This window comes from Styela clava, chromosome 11, assembly GCF_964204865.1.
Source record: "Styela clava chromosome 11, kaStyClav1.hap1.2, whole genome shotgun sequence".
In the NCBI taxonomy this organism is placed as follows: Eukaryota; Metazoa; Chordata; class Ascidiacea; order Stolidobranchia; family Styelidae; genus Styela; species Styela clava.
In genome coordinates this window covers 9,646,649-9,665,555 of record NC_135260.1, presented here as the reverse complement: position 1 = coordinate 9,665,555, position 18,907 = coordinate 9,646,649, and the positions used below count along the sequence as shown (strand labels likewise).

At 33.7% G+C, this 18,907-nt stretch overlaps 1 protein-coding gene across 1 annotated transcript in view; it reads right to left on the bottom strand.

Moving 5' to 3' along the window:
- Positions 1-18,907, bottom strand: part of LOC120347118 (WD repeat and FYVE domain-containing protein 3-like) — an 86,470-nt gene that overhangs the window by 21,435 nt on the left and 46,128 nt on the right. Inside the window, exons 32-45 of the mRNA XM_039416966.2 lie at positions 17,976-18,090; positions 16,783-16,899; positions 15,545-15,789; positions 14,800-14,987; positions 13,948-14,139; positions 12,665-12,841; positions 11,954-12,217; positions 10,490-10,742; positions 9,646-9,717; positions 8,911-9,136; positions 8,048-8,139; positions 7,162-7,304; positions 6,281-6,427; positions 5,551-5,649 (exon numbers count right to left, since the gene is read on the bottom strand). Coding sequence (XP_039272900.2) covers positions 5,551-5,649; positions 6,281-6,427; positions 7,162-7,304; positions 8,048-8,139; positions 8,911-9,136; positions 9,646-9,717; positions 10,490-10,742; positions 11,954-12,217; positions 12,665-12,841; positions 13,948-14,139; positions 14,800-14,987; positions 15,545-15,789; positions 16,783-16,899; positions 17,976-18,090 — 2,330 coding nt within the window. The remainder of the gene's footprint in view (positions 1-5,550; positions 5,650-6,280; positions 6,428-7,161; positions 7,305-8,047; positions 8,140-8,910; positions 9,137-9,645; positions 9,718-10,489; positions 10,743-11,953; positions 12,218-12,664; positions 12,842-13,947; positions 14,140-14,799; positions 14,988-15,544; positions 15,790-16,782; positions 16,900-17,975; positions 18,091-18,907) is intronic.

Here is an 18,907-nt window from a genome sequence, read left to right as displayed (position 1 = left end):
TGAATGTTTTTCGAAAAAACAGACAGACAATACGACAGACGGGCAGATGTCTGGGTTATGGCTGTTTTCAATTTTAATGGGGTTGTATTTATAAATAATGATAAAGTTGGAATCGAGTCCATGATACAACTGATATACAACGATCACAAAGTCATATAAGACTTAATAAAAACTCGGTAATTCATCGGCGAATACGCCATCTGTAGGTTTATTAGGAATATACAAGACTTAAATTCACCGTGCTAAGCAGTTAGGCGGAGGTAATGGTGCTGATGTATCCTGCAATTGCCCGCAATTATATTTTTTTTTATTCCGTTAATTTTAGGTATTAGGTTAGTATAAGTGGGCTGTTTTTTCGCCTTCTCTAAATTATCCTAACCTAGAATAAACAAAATCAAAAAAGTATAGATCAAAAAATTGGTTGGTTCGGGTAGAATTATTTCTACAACTCACAACTTAACTTTTCTGAAGTCGAATATAATTTCATTGCCAACTCAAATTAAATATTTCACTCATACTCTGGGTCACACTTGACCAATCTCAATTATTAAAAATAAAATCTCATTGTTTACGATATGCCACGTATTTTTTCGCCAGCAGACGACAAATGACGTCATAGTCTAATCGCGCGTAAAATAATTTGCCTTGTAAGGTAACGACGAACTTTTAGCGTAGTCTTAAAATTTACGATAAAGCAGTTAAAACCTATAAATACAAAATTAGTCAGAGTGTAACCTGAGATGTTCGGCGGCGATTTGTCGGTAGTAGAATTGGATTTCGAAGTATAAATAAATTATGACCTAAAACTTTTGTACTCATAAATTAGATAACTCCATTTTCTTATTATAAATGATTTAATTAATCAATGAATTAAACTTGTCGAAAAAGGTTATATAGTACCTTCTGTTATCGCCGAGAGCCCGAGAGACTAATTTTAGTTAGGTTAGGATAAGTACAACAAAAGAGCAACGTTCAAATATATGGACACGGAGGTCAAATTACTACCATAATTTCGGAAATAATTTCCCCTTTTTTGAAATGTAAAAAAAAGCATCTTTCTGTAAGTGCCCTTCGACAACGACAAAATTTTCAGAAGCATTGGGAATTGCTTCTAACCCATGAACCAAAACATATTCTATAAAATATAATCATACTTGCGATTCGTCGCAAATTCTGAGGAAAAAAATAATATTCACGATATTCTCTCCTGATTGGGGCTTAGACAAGCCACCAGCCAAACGGGGGCTGAACATACCCTACACAATCTTACTCTGGGGAGATGGGTCAGAATAACGCCACATATTTATGCAAGACAATAGAACATCCTACCTCGTAATAACGCTATCAGTGAATGAATACTGTTTGTTGATCGACTACGTTTATTAGCGATTCCAAATGACATACAAATGAACCGAAGAAATATTCAACAATGAAATGGGAAATAACATCGTTAGCAAATAATACTACCGTCGTAAATATTTAATTTCGATATTTCTCATATTCCTACTCTTGTCTATAAATTCTACGAAATAGGTCCATCATTATTAAAGAATTATATTCATTAGCCAAGTATGGGCCATTGATAAGATTTGGGTTTCATGGTCCAGCAAAGCTTGATACTAAAATGATCTTTGAATTTAAAGAGAATATCTTGTCGAATGACGTCACTACATTCACACGATGATATCATCGTGACCTTGTGCGTCATCGTCAACAATATTGTGCGTATTGCAAATTTGGGTTGTATGAAATGTACACATAAAGCGTGTGCGTTTTGTTTAGAAAAATAGTACAGTTAACCAATATTTTGATATCATTTGTAGCCGATTTGACTCTATGTGATAAGCGATAATCAATATAAAAAGCTCAAGTTTGGTATACGAAATTTTTTAAATATTGAAACAAATACATGTTTGTGGTATTTCAGAAAAAAACGGCCTCAACCTAGCAACAAATTCTGCAATTAACCTAGGCCAGACGTTCTCAGACTTTAACGATCTTTGCTAGCCTTTTGCTTTGCTTTAACGCTTTTCTATTGAGTGCCACATTAAACAACAAAACGACCGTAGATATTCAAAGTCACTATTATAGACATTCAAACCGAATACAAAGTAGATACACCGAAACCTCCATTGTTTAATATCATCGATTTCTGGCGCGGTTATTTCATAATACGAACCGAGGAAATGTAACATATTTCTGCCTACTACAGTACATACTAAGGTAAACATTAGCTGGGAAAATGGTTGCAACGACTTAAAAAACGATTAAAACAACACCGATAATCGCTTCTATGCAGAAAATTCCAAACAAGATGGCCTGAGCCAGTTTCATAGGAAGCCCCGTCATACCGCTTAATTGATTTCCATACATGTATCATTGTGCCAACCATGGCCACGCTTTTTGTAACGAAATTAAATTTGTACGTTGTATTACGCATCACGCATAACCGTAATACCGATATACAACTGGTGGGAATTTAGTAAATTCGAACGACAATTTAAAGATTAATACTACGAAATCGGATGAATTGAGGTATAATGCGACATAGTATTGATTTCTTCAATCCCAAAGTTGAAACACTTTCTATTAATATAATCTTCTCAGTATTATAAAAACTATAGAACAAAATCGAATCGTAACACTACATATACTACTATACGGCCGATAATACCCTACATGCATCCCGTTCTCACTCACTATAAACTATATCTCAATGCCGTGTACCCGCGATAAACCCTTGATTATATACAGTACTGGAAGTAATAGCCGGTTATCCGCACATTGTTGATATAGAGGTATTTGAAGCAGGACTGTGGAAAATACGCGTAGCCAGGGGATGGGCTGAGGGGCCGTGTCCCCCCCCCCCCCCCAAAAAAAATCAACATTTTTTTAAATGCAATTTTACGGCATTTGAAGTAAGACATTTTCCAACAACAATGAGCCTTTTCCAAAAATGTTTTGCTTTATTTTTGGACGATTTACTGAAAACCGGACGTTTTCTGAATTGCTATCAATAAATAATCCTTTCACCAAATAAACCGAGTGAAATAGATGAAAAAGCGCGCTTATATGCGTTGGATAACTTCGACACCGGAATACGTCTGTAGAGCGATTCTCAAAGATAATAGTGTCTACTTTTATCTGGCTTTGTCAGGAGCAAAAGTCACCAGTGAGCGACGTATCACGTCATTATACAAAAATAATTGCCCCATCCCGCAATAAATATTTTTTTTTGGACTGGCTACGCTCTTGGCTGTGGAACAGTGGAAAATTTACAATCGACTCCAGGACTGGGAAACTTCAACTGATAAACGGGCGAGGGCGTTGTTCTCTATATAGTTTATCCGTCTTATCGGCTTTATTCTCCCCCGGGATAAATATTAAAATCTCACCATGTCCTAAATTCAAAAACTCCAAGCTTTAATACACAAACGCGTGCTAACAACCTCGAAATTCGAGCTGACCCGATAATCTGTAATCTGTACTGTTCACTTTACGGTCTTGTAAACAGCGATAGATCGGAAATAAAAAAACGTTTCTCCGGTGAATTCTCCCATAAATCACGCCCAGAAGGCGAGTCGGGAGTCGTTAGTAAGGTTGCTTTCTTTTTAACTGATGTCATTACGAGACATATACTTTTGTACCAACTTCATTAGGCTTCATCGATGACTATTTACAACGGTAATCTACGCGCTGTTAATTTGTTTTGTTCTCGAACCAAGCCGAGGAACAGAATCAAAGCTTAAAATAGGTATGTGAGTTTCGAATATTTTTTAGAGTCGAATTGCAGATGAGAATTTCTGAATTGTAATACATATGAAAATGCTTAGTTAGTTTTTCTTGAATTGTAAATATATAGGTTCTTAATGATAAAACGATTGGTAACGATTTTTGAAGATAAATAAAAATAACATAATCTCTTTCCACGAAATATCAAGTATATTTATGAGATTTCATTAAATCATAGTCCAACTTCTTCAGATAAAACTGCAAATGATAAAGATCAGTAATCAGTTGAAAATTCAAAATTGTAGGATAAAAATTACAAAAATACATACATTAGTTGGTTAGGTGGTTGGTTATACATTGTTGGTTGGTTTGATTTTTGAAGTCTAGCGTTTTTTTTTTTTTGACGTGACGTTTGTAGACTCCGTATTTACAGACGAAAATCAAATCCTAACGTTACTCATTCCAAGAACAAAAACAAAAATTTTTTGTATGAAAACGTCAACCGTCGTCAAGCTTATTTGGGAAGAAGACCATTGTAGGTATTTTCCACTGGAAATGCGTCACTGATATGAACAAACATAAATAAAATAATCAAATATATTGTGCCTTTGAATTTACATCAATAGGGCGACTAACATAACAAACACTAATTCCCTCTGTTGTTGAGAAGTTAACATAACCAACAGCACAGTATTAACCAATACAGATTAGTCTTTGACCCTGCTTTTATTAATTTTATAATATAAATGTGTTTGACTATTTGACAGTGATACTAAAATTAACATTTCTCTAAGTCTAGTCTCGACAACAAAAAAGGGCGCTCCAGAAGTGTGTGTACCAATATGGAAGTAACTGATTTGGGTTGCCTACTTTACATCAAGTTGTGTAAAGGGACTGATTACTATGTGCAGGGGGTATATTCACATGGCTAACACAGACACCTCCACAACTCGTAATAGAACTAAAATAAGGAAAATCGGAATATAATTATGGCCTAACCCTAATCTGGTACACATACTACAGGAGTACCCAAAAATTAATGCTATGTCGGCCTAAAAATCTTCCTACCAAATGGTGGCAAGTCCTACACTCTTGTGATAAACAAAACGATCGTAAACCTATAAACCTATAGGGTATGTTCCTAAACCATATATATTTGCTTCATTCATTTCGAGTTAAATAGCGACATAATGGCCAATGACACCTTTTCGCACTTTGCTTTAATTACCTAAATACATTATCGCCGTAAAATTTATGTATATTTGTATAAATTTGTGTTTAGACATTTGTAAACAAACATAGTTTGAATAACTTACACTAGAGTTGTCTACTGGCGAACGTTTATATAGATTCCATTCTAAGATTATGAATTATTACCATACCAACATAAATTAAGAGATGAAAGACAAAAAAGTAATCAAATCTTTTCAAATGCCAATTACTAGGATCCAGAATAGCATCCATTACTTTGTTTCTGCTTTTTGAAAAGAGTCTTCTGGCAATAGGAACCTTGCACTCGAAAGGCTTGGTTCAAAAAACATCATCTGTTTCTATTCGTACTTATTCAAGATGCATGGTACAAATGGTCTTATACAATATGCCTTGAAATTTTATTTTCTCATTGGTCATATCCTATTAAAATTGAATAAACATACATACATAATTCAAAGCACAAATTGCAAATTAAAATACCATATTTGGAATCTGAAGTTTTGTGGGCACAAACCAACATACAGTACTGACAAGTTAAATATATTTTATACTCATGTATTGTAGTGATCCTTGCAGAAGCTGGTATGAAATTCTAGTTTAACTTACTTGCAATGTAAAATGCCTGTGTGATTTATTTCCAGTCTCTTTCTTTGTTTTTCTTCCAGATCCTAACATTGCAAGTGATGACATTTTTTTTGCCAATTTCTGAACAAACAGACGTCAATGAAAATCAATACTGACATATGCCACCATACGTGATACAATAAATAAAGGTAACAATCAGGGTCATTGCCATTTCCCACTGTTTACTAAATAAATGTTAACAATGGTGTTTGGTGCAAGTCTCTTGAACTCTTCAAGTTCCTAGTCAACGAGTTGTGGATCATTCGATTCATCTTTGAGTCCCAGAAAAGTTCAAAAATTGAGTCGCAAGTTGATTCACTGCACCCCGAGTCGCACTCTTTCGTATCGTAAGTAGAGTCCCGAAGATTGGACACAATTTTTTTTCGGGTCTTAAGTCAAGTCTCTTAGGCAGTTAGAAGATCAGTCCTAGTTTGAGGAAATTACTGAGTTGTGGGTGCGGCGGCCTTTAAGTTGAAGTGTTAGACTTTCCCATGATGGCATTGCAAAAAAAACTCAGACAAATCAATCAAAAACAAATCAGGGTGTAGCAAATTGATAAAGCAATTTCGAACCTGAAATATTTTTGTTCTTTCAACGTTTCAAGTATAGTAGTTTCCTGCAGTGGCTGCTTATGCCACCCCAATCCACCACACCATTCAAACCCATGTTACCGCAATTTGACAGATTTTAGTCTCAAGATCAAAACACTTACATTTAAGTATACAATTTCCTTTGTTCCGGCTTGACCCTTTTTCTCGAGAGTGAGATAATTCGACCATAATTTTGCAGCTGACTCTTTGATTCGTAATCTTGCTGAATCCAGATTGGATTGACTGGACCCAAGATCATGGAAGGATACCTGGGAACAAGACAGAATTCACATATTTATTCACAGGGAAAGCAAAGCCTAAAAGACCGTTTAATCCTATGACCAACAACGAACACTATCAGATATAGAAGTTGTTACTTTACAGGCTTCTTGTACCAGGTAAGCTTATATGATGGAGGAAGCAGTAGCGGATATGCTATAATGAGAAACGTTCCTATGATGGCGTGGGAAGTCAAAAATGAATTTGCTATATTACAGCCCAGTTAACAAAAATATTACATAAAGAATTGCAAATTTCAATCAGCATTTTTTATATATTCAATAGTGAGACTAACAGAGATTTACTGCAAGTGTGAACATTCTAGAACTCGAGGTTCGCAGTAGGTAGGCCACACACATCAATAGGCGCCCCCATGTAACATCTGATAAAAGATGCTTTTCATGTTTGAAAATTACTTGAGGCGGACAATTCACAGAGATAGATAGACTTTGCTCCACTGCTCATAAAAACACCAAAATTCGAATCAAGATTGCACTTATTTAAAAATTGATTGCTTTTCTAGTTAATATCATCATGACGTGTATCTAGACTAGGCCCCGCAATATCGTATTCTCATAAAACCTCACAATAGCTAATAGCTAAGTATGATCAATCATTATCCTTTTCAAATCCAGTTCAATACATGGGCCATCAGGCCATTATTAAGTTCCAGGAAAATCTCTGTATAAGGATCAAAATGCTATTTGCTGTCTGAGATAGATACCTTGAATATATCTTCCACTGAATTTTTCTTTGATGACATGAGTTCTCCCCATACTCTCGCTGCTGATTTAGACAATAAGATTTTGCCTTTTTCTTGTGGAGTTGCTGGCTGTCCGGGACCTGATGGGTTTTCTGCTTCTTCAGCTAGAGGACATAAATAATTTAATGACAAATATGAATTTAGTTTTAGATGAATGACACTCCTATGTCGGTACATTGACAGCAGTGTTGAGGAAAGTTATTGACTCAACTCGAGTCACTATTCAGGGAAGACTCAAAATGATTAGCTAGAGTCATCAAAATGGAATGAAATGATTTTGATTCGTCGTAAACTAACCGCCTATGATACTTAACCTAGTTACTGATGGACCAGACTCGAGACTCGGATGATCCATGACCTGCAACTTGGAGTTTATGGATTTTTACCCAATGCTGATTTGACCCAATGTTTTAAATTTGCTACTATATTAACGCAGTGTTACTATTAAGTACACTAGTACAGCACGAAAGATTAGTTAAGCGAAAAAATTTGTGGATTGAAAAAAGTAGCCGAACTTACGATTGAGTTGTAATAGTAGTTGTATGGCTACATAAGTATTCTTAGTAAAGGTAAATTATATAAGGGCTTTCCATGAGACAGTAAACAAAATTTTTGTAGGTACATTTACGCCCTATTGAGTTAAATAGTATATGATTATATGAGGCGTATATAAATATGCATTCAGCAAATAAATTCAAATAATAGAACAGCCCTGACGAAATAACAATCACAGTACTCATACAAAACCCGATCTTTGAGACTTTTTACAATTTTAGTTCACCCTCAAAATAAAAAAGTTGAGAATCACTTGTATTATTTGTGGCAAAGATTTTAGGATTTGACTCACCTGTTTCAATTTCTGAGACAGTGTTATCATGATTTACAATATGCCAGGTTGTTTGTCTTTGTATTTCTTCAACCCCAAATCCAACACCAGCACTGAAATATGGACAACAATTTAGACGTTATTACTTACTATGCTATAGTGATATACCTAATAAATAAACAACCCTACAGTGAAATCAATTTCTAACCACATTCTTAAGAAATGCCTGCAATAATAATTTATAAAGCCGATTTGAAGATAAATGATCAAATATTCGAAAATATGTATGAATTATATAGCGTAACATAACATTGGTCATAAAAAGAAATTTCAGAAATAGATTAATTTTTTTTTAATCTTAATACCACGAATAGAAGTTATAACTTGAAATTATCTGTCATCTGCATTCTGGACACAGGTCAAAAGAAAGCAGTCTGTTTACCGTTCATTCGATAAACTAAAACTGATTAATTTGGTAATCTCAGAAGCAGCATCTTGATTAATAAATGGACAACTCAATAGATCAATTATGTTGGCATCGCGAACAATGAATATTGAGGCCAGTCCAGTTCATTATTTCACTACAGAATATAACAAATTGAAAAGTTCCTTCTTTCAACACAAATAGGTTGCGAGTCTAAATGACTGCATGACTTGTCTATTAGAAAATTTCATAACAATAACGGTAGAATAATGAGTATAAGTGATAGTCTCATACTACAAGAAGGACTATTTCATAATTCAAAAGAAAGGTGTTTGCAGCGTTAAGTAATATTTTCCCACTAAACCATAAATAAACCATGCATCATCATATATTTTATTGACACCTAAAATTAAGTTCCGTCTTATGGGAAATATATTTCTTAAAAAAAGAAAATATTCACCTGTCACCAGATAGCATAAAAAGACAATGGCACAATCCAGAAACAAATAAGTGATCATTTCTTTTGGCATCAAAAATAAGTTCTTGGTTTGACGTAAGACTGTGTAATGCATCGAGTACTGTCATCTGCTCGGATACGCTTTGATGTCTTCGACTTAGTTGATACAAGATGACTCGATATAGACTTCGGTACAAACTATCAAGTAGTGATGAGGAGCATTTGCTAGCTGTAAAGCAGAGTAAATCAAATTAAAAAACATACTTTATTTCTCCGAGTATAAACATGCAAAAGTCTGTACTGATTTTTAATCACAAATTCAAAGTGCGTGTTACATACGAGTGAATAGCATAAGCACGCTGTTGCCCTCTATGGCGGATTGTGCTAAGCGTCAAAAATAGGCTCGGTACCGCACCTGATTACCCTGCAATTCGAATTCCGTGGGGATAATAATGTGCGAGGAGATTGGTGAACTCTTCGCTGTCGTAGGGTGGTTAACCCTAACCGTTGGACGATTACGATTGCCTCTACCATCAAGAACATGCTTCTGAAAATAAATAACTGGCTAACTAATCCTACACCCGACATGGACTGGTAACCGGATGAGAGGCCGTGGTTTGCCATATGATTAAGCCGCCTTATCGGCTTTCCTCTTCCCCGGGAAATATGTAAATCCTATCATATGCCCACTATAATATAAACTGTGACAAAAATTTGGTAGTTAACGAGTTAAATTACCTTTATGTCTGCCTTGAACAACAAGCTTTCGAATGAATTCAAAAATAGTTTTTGTGTCTTGGTTATACATGTCTGAAATAAGGAAAATGTAATATTAAAATAACGAGTTAAGAGCAGAATTATTTAATCTCATATTTAGTTCAATTTTGGCACAGATGCCCTAAATGAACCGAATACCTTAATACAGTCAAAATGGTGATATTAGATATATTACACATACAATTTTAAGAGGAATATAGAATATTTTTACTCGAAAATGTCATTAAATGCATTTGACATCTAATGTTCATACAAAAAAATAGACTTCAATTAAATACTGACACAGTACAAACTACAAAATCAATCAAAATCCCCGCTCTCAAGGGAGACATGGAGCAGTTCTGTGAGGGCAACAGGCAAAGACCATCACTAGGTAGAATTCACAATGGCTATAATAATTTGAATTAAATTGTTTTGTGATTTATTCCTCTACGGTACTGCATTTATTCTTTGCTTGTTGGTTGGCCTTTTTGATATTAAACGCGAGACATAAAATAACTGATTGAAATTCGTTGAAACTAGGTGTTGAATCTTTAAAAGGGGGCCATGGATCATGAAGATTTGAGATCCACTGATCTAAAACTAAACTGCATTAGCAATTTTTATTTATGAAAATATACAAAAATTTCTGCAAATTTAATCGCTAAATATGACCAATATTACAGTATATTCAGAACAATAACCAAGAATGTTTTCCGAAAAGAGATTTTGGACATCTCTGCTTGACGACCTCAGCAATATTGGGTTATAATATTACAAAAGCATTACAGTCATTATAATTGAATTATTATGTTATCTTACTCACCTAACCATACTCTGTCCACAACTCTTGAAGCAAAGTAAGCGACATTTTGTTGAATATTATCATATGCTGCTCCTACATTTGAATTTCCTTTTTTAGTATTTGCATTCCCGGTATGCGAGAGGTTTCCATGGGTCAAAAGAACACCGGTTTCTCCCAAGAACGGTTCAGCAGCAATAAGATTGGAAAAAAGATGGTTTATGATGTCTGTTTGAAACTCCTTTAGTTGCGATGTTGTGCATCGTTCTGGTGAAAACTGAAAAAAATTGGATATAAATTGATGAGCAAAGTTGTTTTAAATTGATAGTGATTCATTATTAGACGGTTTATCGTTTGAAAACAATTCATTTCTGAGTGACAAATTATATCAATGATAAATTAAACCACCAAAATGAGAATACCTTTGATAATAATAAGGGCGCTTTGTGGAACGGGGAAGGGCCATCAAAACGAAGGCGCTCTCATGTACATTATTGTAAGAAAACAGTTATAATATCGGTAACTACAAAAAAAAAATTCGGGATCAACTATCGCACTTTTTGGAAATGATAATTTTGTAAGGCAGAAACAACATGTGTTTAAATATAGACAAAGATTATTAGATCTCATTTGTTTTTTGTTATTTTATAGCAAAATGGCTTCATGAGTAGAAAATGTTCATGTTTTGTGATAGGTGAGCCGCAAATATTTAAAGAGCTCAATAGTGTGCTGAGATATACGAAAGGTTGGATTAAATATTGGTAGATATCAGTAGCTGCATGCACATGGTCTTGTTTGGAGCAAAAAATTTTGAAGCATTGTATAAAAAATCTGCCTGGCTATTTTGAAATAAAATTTTTGTGTATGTGAGAAACATTAGGATTGAATATATTTGATTTAATAATGTATCTGAAGACAGAAATATAAAGTCAGTTTATTCAGTTAGCTCGATGCCACTTATCTTCGTATTAAATCAGGTAACTTTTATTGGAATTTTGACTACTACAATATGTTAAAATTTTTGTTTGACATTGTTAATTTCTAATTATTGTACAAAAAAGGGAAATGTTGATAAATAGGAATAGATAGAAGAGTTTATTTAGCATTAAATGAATAAAACATTAGTTCAAATTAGTTTAAATAACAAGAAAACACTTGTATTTCTTTCATCCCAATGAAACAAATCTAACGCAAGAAAGACTTATTCTGAGCAAACTTATGGATAAACACAGATAGTGAGTGCGTTAAGCGGCAACAAACGCAAAGTGACGCAAGACTTGAAACAGCGTTGAATTAGTGAAGTCCAGTGCGTACCCAGGGGGGGTGGTTTAGCAGGTTGGAAGACCCGATTTTAAAATGTAAAAAAAAGCATTTTTCTGTATTATACATCGCATTTTTTCGTAGTTAGAAACATAAGTTTAGAAAAAAGTATTGTCTCAACATGAGTCCACATATTCATAATTTGAGTATGATAAAATTACAACCCACCTCTAGTATGATATCAATAACTTGTGCATGCTTCCCTGAATTTGACGATGTTGATGGCAGTGATAACGAATCAAATATAATATGCTGAATGAGACTGAAGATAAACTTTTTGCATGGATGGGTAGAAAGTAGACTTTCCTTGTTAAGAGTATCAGAAGTGAATGATGCAGGGATATTGTTGGGGTTTTCTTCGTTCGGAGTAGTCGGAACGCTGGATGTAGCAGTTTTGCTGTTTGTTCCAGAGATAGAAAAATATGGAACCATCTGTGAAATGAATTAAACAGGAATTTGAAAATAATCTAGAACATGAAAACAGGGTTTATGAAACTTCGTCCTAGAAGGCCATAAGTGAGGGAGAGGGGTTTGGGCCACTAGGTTCAATTCACAATGACTACAATAATTTAAAGTGAATCGACTGTGATTTGTTTGATTCTTTTTGACATAATGCATTTATTTTTTAGTTTTGTTCATTTGCTTCTTTATATTACATATGACACATGATATAACTGAAGAAAAAATGTTAAAAGCAATGAGGTAACGGATCATAAAACTTTGAGAAGACTTAAAAGCTGATACTTATCTTAACACAGGGAAGACAAAGCACTTTCAATGAGTGGCTCACATGTTGTAATTTTATCATGAAAAATGTTCAATAAAAATATTCGCTTTATTTAATTTACGAACAAAGATACATTGAATAATAAAACTTACATAAAAAGTGTTATCTTCGGTTGGAAAGATAGTTGCACAAAGATAAGATATGAAATCATGAGATACAAATACTGATGCCAAAGAATTGTAATTGAATTGATAAATAAATATCAATGTTTGAAGCATAACAATTGGATAAGTCTGTAGCCATGAGGTTGATGGTTCATTCTGCCATTTCTGAAAAAAAAAAGTACAATCATTTAAAATAATCACTCCTGAAAAGTTTGTTTGCCCTCAAGGAAGATAAACATATATAGATTATTTATCCAGGCCAGTTACAAACTATAATGCACTATCACCAAACTAGCACTCTTACACAAACATGTGAACAAGTAATATTTACTAAGTAACAACAAGTAATATCACAATGATTACAAGGGTCTGGTAAAGTAATCAGACCAAAACATTCACATTCCTTTCTGCCATAACCTTGCTGATTTATTGTTTCGGGCTGTGGAGGTCATAGAAAATTGACCTTTGACTCCCGAATAAGAAAAATTTCGAATCCAGCTCTGAACTCCATGATAGGCAATTTTTGATGACAAAAACTTTTAAGCATTCAAAAATGAATTCGGTTAGTTAGAAAAGTTGAGATAAATGTTCTATTAATCAAACATCAGATAATAAGTGAAATCTTGAGTTTTAATTTAACCTTCAGATATTCAATGCTAAAGAATCAAAATGACAGATTTCAAAATGAAGCTATTTTAAATTTAGAATTATAGTAGTTCAAAAATTAGGAATTTAATATATATATTATAATTGAATGTAATCAATAATTCATTTCACATCTGACGTCTTCCGATTCCTATTTTTGTTTGTACCCAAACGTTTCAGAAATCTAAGCTGCTAATGACTGGCCCTCGTCAATACTCCAACTCTAGTATAAAATCCTAACTCGACAATTTATGTTTGAAGAGGCACTCGCATGTATAAAAATAAATGATTTTTTTGCTCTTGTCTTTACGTTATATCTTTCGCCACATTGCCCGATGCATTTATTACTGTATGGTTAGGCAATAGTCGCATTCTCACTAAATTTTTTGTGTGACTCAGCAGGTAAGGTGGTTTTATGGCCTACCAACGAAACATTTTGCACACCCCTGCTCTAGAATATGTTCCAAATGACCTGGGTTCTATTCATTCTGGGTCACTCTGTATTTCGAAGGAAAACAACATTAGCTACCAGTTGCTGCTTTTACGAGGCTTTGTTCAGAGTGAATGGCGTGAATAAGCGTCGTTTTAAAAAAAAATACAGAAAAAATATGCATAAGGATAAATACCTGATTTATCATGGATCTGACCATGGACAAGATAACTTGAAAGATTTCGAGACTCATTGCCACCGATGCTTGATTTGATTGGGAAATTCCAGTAAAACTAGAACTTGGCTTCAATTTAGATCGAGGACTTGCAGGTCCTCCAGCATTTGCATTCAAACCAAATATATATTCATACATGGTGTCCAAATCAATCTGGAAACAATTATTTTAGCGAATATCAAGTCAAGTTTGGGTTCAGGGAACAGACTTATAACATAGTTTCTCAAACTTGCCCACTCAAAGGCAGAATTTCCCAACCTATAAAACGTGACCCAAAACTAGGATGAAACTTTTCTTGGGTCGCTTGTTTTTTCAACAAAAACCTTTCTAGTAGAGTTTATTGTTTATGTTATATGTAGTATTGAAGAGTTGCTCAGTAGTAAATAGGATGTACCAAAGATCAAAAAATTGGACGCATCTATTTCGCTTAAAGCCACTCGATGATTTCAAAAACTCGCTGATGGCAAACAAGGTAATATCGGAGAAATGAATGTTATGTAAAAACAATAGGTTTTAATTAATCATTTAATAAAGTATAAGTTATCATTCACGAAGCAAAATAAAGTACTAAATTACTACTATCAATGAAATTTCAAATATAGAAAAAGGGAGATAATTTTATTTCCTCAAAAAATGACAAACCAAATGAAGTTTGCCTAGATAAATAATTATCTAGACTTTAGTTTAGAACAAATTGAATTGACTGACCAATACCATACTGGAGACTAACTGGCAAGAGTATATGATTCATAGGTTGTAACGGTCTTCTCGACTTACCACTTTAATAATTCCAACAAAATCATTTATTATTACCTGTTTCAAGTCAGGTGGGTCACTGAGTTTATCAGAGACAGCGAATTGTAACAAAGCAATATACAATCTTGGTGAATTCATGTGCCGTAGAAGATATGTAGCGAGAGCAGAAAATCCAGCAATAGAACAAGATTCTCTACAAACTTGTCGATGATATGGTTTGTCTGAAGCAGAACCAACATTGAAACCTAGAAATTAATTTATGAAAAGATGTAAAATAACAGGTAACAATATTATTTTGTTAATCAAAGGGTGATATTTTTTAAACTTCAGCTCCAAATAGAGACTCGAACGAGCAGCTAATCCTAGAGGCATTAAAAATAGTACCAACTCAGAAGTTTATTATTACCTACTTTATTTAGAATAAGCCCTTTTTTAGTACAAAATTTGATTACTTCAGTCGAAAAAGTAAAATTTGAAAAATCTTTTTTGAAAAGATGAGAAAAACACATATTTTCGATTTAAACTTAACCGGCTTAAAGTGCACTTTTTGAACAGTTTCAAATATTTTTTTTGCAAATTTCAATATCTGGTCTTTCGTTGTAAAGTCCTCGAAACATTTTCCGGACAAAGTGCAATATTTGACGCAGTGCAATAATTAATACGACAAGTTTCGAAACACAATATCTGGAATTTTCAAGTTGCTTAAGCTTTTATGTCTGTGGATGGTTGGTTATCCATACTTTATCTTTTTCATTTCAAAATATAGTCTTCAACTACAATTACCCTTTTCATTAAAACCTACCAAGTAATGAGTCTGCACTGCTCTCCAGAATAGCTTCAGTGCCATCCAGCCATCCTCCACAAAGTTCACCGTATTTAAATCTTTCATAAGCCGTGTTATAAGATGTTGAATTTGAACTGATACCAGTTACTGCAACACCAGCTGCTCCGACTAGAGAGGAAGAAGTGGATAAAGCAGCAGATGACAATGATGAGCTTGAAACTGACGAGGAATGATGGGAATACTTGAATCCAGTGGAACCACATCTGAAATGAATATAATACGATAAATATAACTAATATGCCCTCATAATTTCATAGGATTAGCTGTGTTTCAATATCTGTGTTTTCCAGTATAGTGCCGTTTTTACCTGAAATGGCAAAACCAAAGTTTCATAAATCAATCTCTATATCTCGTGGTAACCGTTTTCTTTTTGAAGGGTACTAATATCGGGCATAAATAAGGAGTGCTTCATCGTATGGCTACTTTGGCCTCGAATACATTATAAAATATATTAACCCAGACATAAAGTTAACACAAATCAGGTTTGAAAAGACCCATGCAAAAAAGTCGACACCAGAAAAAATAAAATGAGCATAGCTGGTAACCGCCTAATAAGGCCCCACCAAAACCAGGCCATAAAAATAGGTACAGAAAAGCGACTCTATAGCCGGGGAAAATACATTATAAACAATGTTTTTCAATTGCCAGAGATGGCGATGTAATTTTCTATTTCGAAAACTTTCTAAAATAATATTATCAATATGGAATATCGGATATGTTTATGTTCAACAAAGTAGTCTATGTATATTCTAAGCTTTATTTGAGATATTCCCGAAATCAAGAATTTGAAATATCCAATATAATTAATTTTGAATCAATTTGAATTCTTTTGGACATACACTGATCGTTTCAGTGTGGGCTATATAAAATGTGTAGTAAATTAGGAATTGTGAGAATATGAACACATTCGAAATTGGTTGCATTCAATGCAGCAAATTCTTGATTTAAAATATAGTTTAAAATTATATTCATTTCAAAATTTGACAGATAAACCAAAAATAACATCAATTTAACTCTACATATAAAGAGAAAATTAATAAAACAGTTCATATCTTTGTAGCACTAAATTCAATTGCTATGATTTTGTGAAGATTTACGCAGATTTTTCTGGTCAATTTATTCAACATTCTCAAATTTTCCAGTGGTTCATAAAACATGATAAATGAAATTGAAGTATCTGACACTATTAGTAATACCTTAGTGTTTCCAATAGCAGAAGTGTGATTTCAACCACAGTAGAAGAATGAATATTCTCCTGCATGAATAGCAGCATCCAATCCCATCCTAACGTTCGTTGAATATCCTCACAGAACCTATAAAATAAAATATTAATGATAAAGCTAATAAAGCCGATAGCTAAATAGAGAAGCTGGCTCATGCAGAATTTGTATTTCCTCAGACAATAAATGCTTCCTTGCACAGAGCCATGTTTTAAGCAAACAGCCTAATACAAAAAAACATATCTTTGACATGCCAAATATAAATTTCCTATTTTGCCTAGAAAATCTGATGATTCGCATTAAATTTATTTCATGGCAACTGTTTTTTTTTCTGGGATAAGCATGAACTAGATCAGGTGTCGGGAACCCATGGCTCGCGAGCCATATATGGCTCTTTTGGTGACGGCATATGGCTCCCAGAAAAATCTAATATCCCAAGACTAAGCTTACTATTGTTACAAAATTTCAAACTCTTTTATAGCCAAATTTGGCAGGAAATTCCCAATGCGTTTGAGAACGCGCCTCCAGCACATGGCTATGTTATGTAAGATAATTACCAGACAGGCATTGTGACAAACAAGGGGATTTTGGAACATATATTGTGACATCACATATATTGTGACATTGTGAGTTTTAAAAACACTACGGAGATGCCTAAGAAAAAAGGGTGATGAGTATCGTAGATTTTAACTTGGGCTGCATGTGAGCAACCAACCGTTCAAGGCCCGCAGCGACTACATGCAGCATCAGAAATCACATTAAATGTATATTGACATTGTATGTGTTGACTTTTGAATAAACATTTCAGGCCTGATTAAGTGAAGAAATGTTATATGGCTCGCACGGAAATGCAATTGAAAATATGTATATTTTATGGCTCTCTTGACCAAAAAGGTTCCCGACCCCTGAACTAGATGGTACAGTTTTCCCGTACAATTATCTTATAAAATAATGGATAGATTTATTTTAGAAATACAAGGTTACATGAAAGATGGTGTGCTTTTCTAAAAAATAATTATTCTGCATTGATGTGCATGCAAATGATTTGAAGATTAGTAACGAGATGTAGACATTCAATTTGAATTAAAATAGGAAAAACCTTCAGGATAACAAAAATAGTAAGAACACGAACAGATTTTTAGATATATAGAAATACCAGTAGAACCTACGTTATATTTGGTTTGCCAGACGCATCTTCATACAAACATTCTCTCAACAACTTGATTCCCATGTTTCTCATATGTATTGTTCTTTCACATACATTGTTGTTCATTCTTGTTGGATCTGGAATTCAAATTGGAAATATTGGAAACGGAATAAAAAATAAAACATAAGTGAATGGTTCACTATTCTTGATTTAATACCTAAACAAGTCAATTTTATTCATTGTTAATACCAACCAGTGGCAGATACAGAATTCATTAATATAATTTCCCATACCAGAAAAAAAAAGAGCACAGTAAAACTCATTTCCAAAATGGCAAATAGTCACCATGTATTTTGAAAATCGCAAAGTTACACAGTTGAGAACCGAATTCAGGAAAACACCATATAGATACAATGCGATGGGGACAGAATGTATCAAGATGCCAAGGAGATGTGGAAAAAAGTTAAAAATCCAATATAATACTCGATGAAAGAACTATATTGGTAAAAATCAATGGTGGCAGTCAAATAGATGCAGACCAAATAAATGTAAATACTCGTTTGGCCTGAAAATGATATAGATGTAGAATATAAAAGCAACAAACTTTGCAAAGATCAATATTTTAGATAATAAAATGAATTTTGTAAAAAAAAATGTTATTACAAAACATGATTAGAACAAATATGAATAATGAGCCACCGGTAATTGATTTGAAAATAGTCTGCAAAACAATCAAAATTTCATTAAATCTACAAAAACTGCAAATTTCGACTGCAAGAATCTGGAATCAATTCAAAGTCATGTTGGTATTTTCTCAGAAAATTTTTAGTAAAAAAAATAATCATGGTAATTTATGTCAAAGTTTGGTTGTTGAATAACCAATGAAACGAGACAAATGTAAAGAAATTGAACTCATAGTTTTGCAGATACATCATTTCTTCGAAATTGAATTTG